General features: G+C 34.3%; 1 protein-coding gene across 1 annotated transcript; it reads right to left on the reverse strand.

Annotated features, from left to right (window-relative positions):
• Positions 1–524: 524 nt before the first annotated feature.
• LOC117325686 (mpv17-like protein 2) lies at positions 525–10623 on the reverse strand. Its single transcript, XM_033882103.1, has 6 exons — positions 10219–10623; positions 9662–9826; positions 9247–9323; positions 8775–8903; positions 7521–8599; positions 525–1754 (listed from the first exon to the last, which is right to left on the reverse strand). Exons 1-5 carry the CDS (start codon positions 10394–10396, stop codon positions 8573–8575), a joined length of 576 nt encoding a protein of 191 aa, XP_033737994.1. The 5' UTR covers positions 10397–10623; the 3' UTR covers positions 525–1754; positions 7521–8572.

Genomic DNA, 10623 nt, shown 5'->3' on the forward strand with positions numbered 1-10623 from the left:
TTTTCCTGTCCATATGCTTAAATATTTCAATAACAATAATTGAAAGGAAAAAATAACAAAAAAAGCAAAATATCAAATCAATGTTATTGATATAGAGATTCTCTGATAATCAGCAGTAGTATACTTGATTAAACTTAGTATTTTATAAAACTGGGATATATTATATAAAAGTTAATGAGCATGTTAGTCAGGTATGGGACTCTTTATGATATCTTTTCTATACCATGACAGATATTCTCAAGGCTGGGTATGCAGATCCCCCATTAAGCAGTTCTCACTTCTGAGCACCAGGTATATATGTCTGCAGTACTATAAACAAGAACCCAGCTCTTTTGTTCCCAGCCCTCTCCTGATTTTTTAATTGATAATTGAGGTTTACACATAGTGTCTGTAAATATATTTATACATCATGTATATATATATATATAATGTAGGTAATGTCTTGTATATCATTTATAAAAGAAATGCAAAGGAGAAATACAAGCACATGTATTAACTTTGGCTGCCGTCTTCACATGATACTAGATCTTTTTTTTTTTTTTTTTACTTTTTCCATAAAATTAGCATTATTATAATTACTGTATGCATTAAACTCACTGTCGTCACAAATACAAAGAGTTCCAAATGGTGAAACAATATACGCCAGCTTCATGCCGTTCTTTTATCAAAATATGATTATAGAAATATAACAAATTTGGTTTGGGAGATGCATGCATGTGGTGAATGTGTGTGTGTTTTGGGAGGCTGCAGTATGTTCATGTTTGTCTCCTTGTGATAGGGTGGAACTGATGCAGACGTTTTACGGCTACTTCACTGAGGCATACTGTTGAAAACTCTCAGCAGGACACCCCACCCGGTCACATTATACTGACAACAGGCAAACCAGTTGTCCCATTCACAAAAATGCTGAGCTATATTAAAACTATACCATTTTTATGGACTATGGTGTGTCTTTGCCAGGGGAATAGAACCCAAAGCCTTCCTCACAGCTCAGGGGCATAGGTATTTCTGACTATTTTTTAATATAAGACTTAAGATGCCCCTGTGCTCACAGTGGCAAAAACCGAACTAAAAGCCAAAAGTGAGGAAGTGTCAAGGGAGACGTAAGGAAGAATAAAGTGACTAGAAAGATAAGAAAAGAGAAGATCCCAAATTTAGTCACCTCTTATGATCATGCCATGGGGGTAGCAGGTACAACTTTTATGCCCCACCTATGGCATGATAACAAGTGTCATCAGACACCAGTGCATGCTAAATTGAATGACTTAAAAGGTCTCTGGATAGGAAAGGGCAACAACTCTTTAAAAAAATCATCAAATCAAACTGCTGCTCTAGACGAAAATTACACATAATGATTATAATGGTTACTTAATTTCAAAGAGATCAGTCAAAACCTGAGAGAATATTCTTTAGGGGAAAACATATATAGCGAAGAGACAGACGGTTAGTGTCACACTGTAACACAGCCAACTGTCAAAAACAACCAAGTCCAATTTTCTTAAGGAGATATGAAAAAGAATTTTAACTACACTGCTGTTTGTTAAAATATAAATACCCTAGGTCAATAAGTCAACACATTACCAACATCATCTATTGTACAACTGCTCAGGTAGTCAAATCCTGGCCAGTAGCCACAGATCTACTTTTACCATCATATCATAACTACAGTCATGTGTACTTTACCAAGTTACCAACATATCACCTACTGCTTCTAGTATATGAACTAAATCAACTAACTCCAACATCACTAAGACCTCTTCTTCACCACCCCAGTACCAATTTTAACCATGACCATGTGAATACTGGACCTAATCCAAAGTGGCCAACACATCAACTTTGACTCAAAATAGAGAGTGGGTCTATTGCAGGACGGTGATATAGAATTTGTTCCACAGTCACAAAGAAGATATCACTGCCTTACCTGGAGTGAATAATCAGTATGTACAGGATATTATTACGTTATACCAGATGACACGAAGATGTGTGAAAACTAAAAAAAACACAATCATTGTTTGCTATTGTAGAAAGTACACATTTAAATATGCACAGCTAAAGACCTGATATGATTACAGTGGGTTAATAGATGAAAAATGATCATATGCATGTTCATACCACTTGTTTTTATCTTAATTCAACCATAACAACTGCTAATTGTAATGTGGTTCCGTTACACATGTCCTCCAAATGCCCCAGTAGTCGTACCAATGTGTTTGGCATCCCTCAAAACCCCTACATAGCAATTTTCATTCAAATCGAACAATATCTGAACTTCCACCAATCATAGGCCATGAAATGGAGGCCATTTTGTTAAATTGTGAAAATGAGGCTACGACAGTGACCGGTGTCCAATACCCAAATTCATTAAAATCAAAAAATATTTAAATTTAAATCTGTGTCTAATACCCAATTTCATTAAAATCAGATACTATTTAAATTTTGACCTATCAGAGGCCATGATGGCCATCTTTGATTTCTGATCTACCTTGCATACATCCATTTATGTGAGGAAAGAATAAAATTTAATAGCGAGAACATTATGGAAAGATTTTCCTTGTCCATTATTTACCTTCTTAAACATCCAGTGATCCAGGTGACCTTGATCCCATTGAACGGCTGTGTACGAGGGAAGGACATAAATGTGTCTGTTTGATTCTGATGTGTTCTGCTCCATCTTTTTCAGTGCCAAGAAGGAGTTGATGACCTGAAACAGCAATACAATATTACCTGTTAACATCTCATCTTAAATTCGTGGTATCTTACAGATCCATTGTAGAGATAATTAGAACGTAGACCTGACCGTCCAGTTTATGTTGTGATAAATAGAACACAGAGTGACCATCTAGTATATGTTGTGATAAATAGAACACAGAGTGACCATCTAGTATCTGTTGTGGTAACTAGAACACAGAGTGACCATCTAGTATATGTTGTGGTAACTAGAACACAGACCTGACCATCTAGTATATGTTGTGGTAACTAGAACACAGAGTGACCATCTAGTATATGTTGTGGTAACTAGAACACAGACCTGACCATCTAGTATATGTTGTGGTAACTAGAACACAGAGTGACCATCTAGTATATGTTGTGATAAATAGAACACAGACCTGACCATCTAGTATATGTTGTGATAAATAGAACACAGAGTGACCATCTAGTATATGTTGTGATAAATAGAACACAGAGTGACCATCTAGTATATGTTGTGATAAATTGAACACAGACCTGACCATCTAGTATATGTTGTGATAAATAGAACACAGAGTGACCATCTAGTATATGTTTTGTTATTAGAATCGAGACCTGACCATCAAAGATTTTTTATCAGCCGATACATGAAAATATCAATCTTGGAAGGAAAACAAGAGCTGTTGGAGAACAGCAAAGCTGGTCTCGCAAATGTTTGTCAATAAATAATTAAAATATATTAATTGGAATGTTTGGCAAATTGCATTAATAATATTTTTATTGTTTACTTGATCAGATTATGTTTTTTGAATTTTCAAAACCATACCAATTTTTATACATATATATAAATTATTTATTGACAAACATTCGGGAGACAAGCCAGTGTTAAATATGTCTAATATCACTGGTTTAATGGTTTAAAATGGTTATTTAGTACTCAACCAATATAATCCAACCATGAGAAATGCAAGCCAGTGTTAAATATGTCTAATATCACTGGGTTAATGGTTTATAATGGTTATTTAGGAATGAGCACACATGATTTGGCCATGAGAAATGCAAGCCAGTGTTAAATATGTCTAATATCACTGGTTTAATGGTTTATAATGGTTATTTAGTACCCAGCCAATATAATCCAACCATGAGAAATGCAAGCCGGTGTTAAATATGTCTAATATCACTGGTTTAATGGTTTATAATGGTTATTTAGTACTCAGCCAATATGATCCAACCATGAGAAATGCAAGCTGGTGTTAAATATGTCTAATATCACTGGTTTAATGGTTTATAATGGTTATTTAGTACTCAGCTAATATGATCCAACCATGAGAAATGCAAGCCAGTGTTAAATATGTCTAATATCACCGGTTTAATGGTTGATAATGGTTATTTAGGAATGAGCACACATGACTTGGCCATGAGAAATGCAAGCCAGTGTTAAATATGTCTAATATCACTGGTTTAATGGTTTATAATGGTTATTTAGTACTCAGCCAATATAATCCAACCATGAGAAATGTAAGCCAGTGTTAAATATGTCTAATATCACTGGTTTAATGGTTTATAATGGTTATTTAGTACTCAGCCAATATGATCCAACCATGAGAAATGCAAGCCGGTGTTAAATATGTCTAATATCACCGGTTTAATGGTTTATAATGGTTATTTAGGAATGAGCACACATGATTTGGCCATGAGAAATGCAAGCCAGTGTTAAATATGTCTAATATCACTGGTTTAATGGTTTATAATGGTTATTTAGTACTCAGCCAATATGATCCAACCATGAGAAATGCAAGCCGGTGTTAAATATGTCTAATATCACCGGTTTAATGGTTTATAATGGTTATTTAGGAATGAGCACACATGATTTGGCCATGAGAAATGCAAGCCAGTGTTAAATATGTCTAATATCACCGGTTTAATGGTTTATAATGGTTATTTAGGAATGAGCACACATGATTTGGCCATGAGAAATGCAAGCCAGTGTTAAATATGTCTAATATCACTGGTTTAATGGTTTAAAATGGTTATTTAGTACTCAACCAATATAATCCAACCATGAGAAATGCAAGCCAGTGTTAAATATGTCTAATATCACTGGGTTAATGGTTTATAATGGTTATTTAGGAATGAGCACACATGATTTGGCCATGAGAAATGCAAGCCAGTGTTAAATATGTCTAATATCACTGGTTTAATGGTTTATAATGGTTATTTAGTACCCAGCCAATATAATCCAACCATGAGAAATGCAAGCCGGTGTTAAATATGTCTAATATCACTGGTTTAATGGTTTATAATGGTTATTTAGTACTCAGCCAATATGATCCAACCATGAGAAATGCAAGCTGGTGTTAAATATGTCTAATATCACTGGTTTAATGGTTTATAATGGTTATTTAGTACTCAGCTAATATGATCCAACCATGAGAAATGCAAGCCAGTGTTAAATATGTCTAATATCACTGGTTTAATGGTTTATAATGGTTATTTAGGAATGAGCACACATGATTTGACCAGGAGAAATGTAAGCCAGTGTTAAATATGTCTAATATCACTGGTTTAATGGTTTATAATGGTTATTTAGGAATGAGCAGACATGATTTGGCCATGAGAAATGCAAGCCAGTGTTAAATATGTCTAATATCACTGGTTTAATGGTTTATAATGGTTATTTAGGAATGAGCACACATGATTTGGCCATGAGAAATGTAAGCCAGTGTTAAATATGTCTAATATCACTGGTTTAATGGTTTATAATGATTAACATCAAGTCTTTTATTGAAGCCTTGAAACTTAACTAACCTGGATACGTAGTGTTATTTGAAAAAAATATGCTATTAAGGAAGTTTCATTTAATTTTCTTTCAGAATGTTTACCAATTGATTATTCAAGTGTAAAAACCTTTTCCGGAAAGACGTGTTCAAGTCATGGAGGGAAATAACAGATTAAGAAGATTCAATAATAGAGAAAAAATATACTGAAAATACCTATTAAGTTTATTAAATATTTTAGAGTTTATTTGACAAACAATGGTTAAAAAATTATAAATGACTAACTTAAAGATAAATTTAACTCTTCTAGGAAGTATAATTTTGTTGAATTTAAAAAAAACATGATTTAAAAGCTAACTTTCAAGATATTACTAACACTAAAAAAGCATACCGTATGTCCAATACTTTAAATACTTTGATTAGTTATCCATATATATCCTTAAACTTAGAAATATTCAGAAGCATAAAAGAGGAACGTAATATTTTTTAGTTATTTCTTGAGGCACTATAACAGTGATATTTGACCTATTGAACTTGTGCTTGCATTTCTCATGGCTGGATCAGGTAAGCTCACCTCAAAGTGACCATAATAAATCATTTTAACAGTGACATTTGACCTATTGAACTTGTGCTTGCATTTCTCATGGCTGGATCAGGTGAGCTCACCTCAAAATGACCATAATAAATCATTATGACAGTGATATTTGACCTATTGAACTTGTACTTGCATTTCTCATGGCTGGATCAGGTCAGCTCACCTCAAAATTACCATAATCAATCATTATAAAAGTGATATTTGACCTATTGAACTTGTACTTGCATTTCTCATGGCTGGATCAGGTAAGCTCACCTCAAAATGACCATAATAAATCATTATAACAGTGATATTTGACCCATTGAACTTGTGCTTGCATTTCTCATGGCTGGATCAGGTGAGCTCACCTCAAAATGACCACAATAAACCAGTTCAAGTTATATTTGAAAAGCATTTAAAGATAAAAGTGTTAGCTTTTGAAAAAATATTTTGGTCTAATCTGATCTTAAAAGATCTAGTTCACTGATACTACATAATTGATACATATAATCTTGTACATGTAAATAATTTGTTTCTAGGAATCAAATCAAGTTCTCTTGTGCTGATGAAGTTGGTTTAAATGAAATCTAAAATGAAATAACCCAAATTAATATTAATTGGAAAGTTTGTGTGCTGTTTATAAACTAGTCTTCCAGGTAAGATAATTGGAAAGTATATGAACTTACAGAGAGTAACTGACAATTTATAATTCATTTCAAGAATGTTCAACAATTTTACAACTTTTCATAAAGGTTTGATATACATATACACTGCCCATAATAAAATGGGTTGTTAAAGGTACACGATATATATATATATATATATATAATATACGACTTCCACAATGATCATGTCAGGGTATCAGGCCGACCATCACTGTACCATTGAAACGTTCTTTTTTAAGAACGCCGATGTGGCGCAGCGGTATAGGCTGCGGATATTTCTGCCTAGGCGATTGGGTGCCTAGATCGTGAGTTCGAGGCCCGGTCAGGGCACGAGTCAAAAAGTTGTCTAGCTTCCTTCGTCATTTGTGTTTCTAAGCTATATATATATATATATATATATAAGGGTCAAAGAAGTAATATGAACAGTATAATCCAGATAACACTCTTTGAACTCTTTGATATACTTTCATGTGCGGGGGAATTCAAAATATCTCTGCCGTTGGTCGCATAGCGTTCTAGTGTTGAACATGATGCAGTCACGCTAGTATCCGCCTTCGGCCCACGTTTGCCGAAGGGTTCATTGTGGTTTCTCCAGTTACTAAAACATTATTCTTATTGTATTTTATTGTATTTCCAGTACTTCTTATATAGATTATGTGATTGTATTTGTAATTTTTTGTGTTTTGATAAAGGGGCGGATTGCCTCGAAAATTTAACAAGCCTTATTGTTTACACTGTTTGAATTACTTCTTTGCCCCATATATATATATGATGTAACTTTAGGAATGATTTCATTGATTTTGAAATCACTAAGACCTCTTCTTCACCACCCCAGTACCAATTTTTAACCATGACCATGTGAATACTGTACCTAATCCAAAGTGGCCAACACATCAACTTTGACTCAAAATAGAGAGTGGGTCTATTGCAGGATGGTGATATAGAATTTGTTCCACAGTCACAAAGAAGATATCCCTGCCTTACCTGGAGTGAATAATCAGTATGTACAGGATATTATTACGTTATACCAGATGACACGAAGATGTGTGAAAACTAAAAAAAACACAATCATTGTTTGCTATAATAAAATTGTAGAAATGGGAGAAACCAGTTAAAGGTGTGTACATCAGCCACCACATGTACATTGTATCACTGAAGAGAAATTGTTATTTTGATTTTCGGGGATATTTCCTATCCATGAAGTATATTGAGATATTAAATGACTATTTCATTTGCACTATTCATCTGATTATTTTGGAGAGAAAAAGGATCATGCCCTTGAAGGTAGGACATGGACATCTTTAACCTTGGAAGCAATACCTACACCTGAATGTGTAACTTGAGGTAAATTGTGTCAAGATGAAGATCAATTTGTCCTACCTTCAAGCTAGGATCCTACTAATAGAAAAAGCTTCATAAACTGGCCTGACCTAGGCCTCCACAAACAGTTCTATTTCAGTTTCTTTATGTTGATATACTCGTTCAGTCTCCAGTTTCTTTATGTTGATGTACTCGTTCAGTGTCCAGTTTCTTTATGTTGATGTACTCGTTCAGTGTCCAGTTTCTTTATGTTGATGTACTTGTTCAGTGTCCAGTTTCTTTATTTTGATGTACTCGTTCAGTCTCCAGTTTCTTTATGATGATGTACTCATTCAGTCTCCAGTTTTTTATGTTGGTGTACTCGTTCAGTCTCCAGTTTCTTCATGTTGACATTCACTTTCATTCTCCAGCTGTCTTATGTTGATGAACTCGTTCAGTCTCTTTATTTCTTTAAGTTGACGTACTCATTCAGTCTCCAGTTTCTCTATGTTGACGTTCTGGTTCAGTCACTGTTTTTTTTATGTTGACGTACTTGTTCAGTCTCCAGTTCATTCTTCATGTTTATGTTCTATTTCCTGAATAGAAAACAAATCAGTTATATTATAGGAGAAAATTGGTGTTCCCTGTTTTGAATGGATTCAGATACCAAACCATATACAGTAACAAAATTCAGGAGGCCACAACATAGATCTATAGATATATGTATCTCACAACACTAGTACATATCCTGCCCAAAACAATGATACTCACCCTGTGTTTGTACCAGGAGAGAAATGTGTTCCACACCAGAGTCAAACAAGACACATACACCACTCTGAATTTTTTAGGAAGGTAATAAAAGTTGATAAACTGGGCTGGTGGCCACACAAACCAGTCAATCTGCAAAGGGTATAAAACCATGTACATTGAACCTTTAAATCTTAATGAATCTGGTGAAAATGAGTCTTTACCCGCTATATTATATTTCTTAATCTGAAGTTGAATGTTTTTCATGAAAGATGATAGTCATATAAATTATTGTGCACATACAACCAATAAGAACAAATGTTTTTACCGTGATGTCCCTTTAAAGAAATGTTATTAATATATAATACTCAAACAATTTTACATGATGTTATGTTGTATTGTACATTTATTGCATTAAGATACCAAAAAGTATAATTCATATCAAACCCATACCGTATCAGTCAACCTGAGTTTCAAAGTGATGACCTTGACTTACTATGTATACAGTAAGAAACTTGTCCTTGACCTCTTGTAGTGCCCCATTCACACCACGGTCCTCCATTAGTCCCATACCTTTAAGTAAACACAATAATTGCCTACATATATATTGGTATCTATAAAAACTTGTTTTCAATAAGAAAGACGAGCAGAGATATCAATAAACTGATTGATGAAACCATTATATAATCTTTTCCGATACAGAAAATACACCTTTATTCTAGTTATTGATGATAAAATATACCATACTTATTTGACAATAAGCCCGTGCCTGGTAATATGCCCATTCATGGCAATTGTAGTTTAGAGAAACAGAAAACAAATAATCTCATCCCCTCCTTAAGTCAAGTTTATCCATTGGACCCCATGCATGTTACAGGATAGATGTGTCAGTGAAAATATTTCTCACTTACCAAAGAAGAATGAAAAACAAAAGAATGGTCCAGCAATAGCCTGGTCAGCAAGGATTCGCTTCAGTGCTCCCCGTGCTCCTCCAGTCGTCACAACCTTCTCAATTATCTTCGTGTACCACAGATGGTTAAACGGGCCAAGCATCACACCAATGGAGAACATTCTCCCTGTATAATGTAAGTCCGTGATCAACTTATCAAAAATAGGTATCTATAAATCTAAATTTGGAATTGAAAACTACTAATCAGACCAGTTTCAACAAAAACTATTACTATAGATTTTTACTGACATCAACAATTTCATGCCGCAAACAATGTCTAATTCAGTTTTGAACTGTTCGAACATGTATTTATAATGATATCTCCATGATGTGGATAAGCATTTTTTTCCAGCCCAAGGTTTCAGGCTAATAAACTGTTCCTAAAATTAATATATACGATAACAGGTTTCATTAATTTGAATATAAAAGCGAGGAATGCTTTGTTATAAAATTTTGATAACATCTTTGATACAAACTTAATCTGCTGAACCAGATTTAATTCAAGAATTATTTTTGTACCCGTCCTTCCCCAGTTATGGATGTGCTTCCTAGCGGCAAGATCTCTGTCCTTGCGCCTGGCATATGCAGTCTCCATTGTCTGCGTAATGCAGTCCCCAATAGCTAACAACCCTCCCGTTGTCAGAGTGTTTGTCAAAAACAAATACTTGGTAAATAACTTATTCAATATAGAGGACATTCTTCTCGTCTGCTGATGAACTATCACGGTGTCCTTCAAAATTCGGAAAGCAACTATGTTGGTTCGTTACGTCATCATTATAAAAGATATTACATGATTTAAACGATAACAATAAGAGTCTAGCAAATTCATCATGTTAAAGCCATTAAACTACACACGGAAAGGAATACTGCTCAAAACCATAAAATTAAAGTCGGGAAGCCGACACTGACAGCAGACAGGTCTCA

The sequence above is a fragment of the Pecten maximus genome, chromosome 4 (genome assembly GCF_902652985.1).
Source record: "Pecten maximus chromosome 4, xPecMax1.1, whole genome shotgun sequence".
Taxonomy (NCBI): Eukaryota; Metazoa; Mollusca; class Bivalvia; order Pectinida; family Pectinidae; genus Pecten; species Pecten maximus.

Excerpts from the sequence above, each read along its gene's own strand:
- LOC117325686 (XM_033882103.1), bottom strand. The coding sequence starts at position 10,396 with ATGTCCTCTATATTGAATAAGTTATTTACCAAGTATTTGTTTTTGACA. Across the intron at positions 9,324-9,661 it reads TTGTTTTTCATTCTTCTTTG|GTATGGGACTAATGGAGGAC; the intron begins GTAAGTGAGAAA and ends GTTTACTTAAAG. Across the intron at positions 8,904-9,246 it reads AGTTTCTTACTGTATACATA|ATTGACTGGTTTGTGTGGCC; the intron begins GTAAGTCAAGGT and ends TACCCTTTGCAG.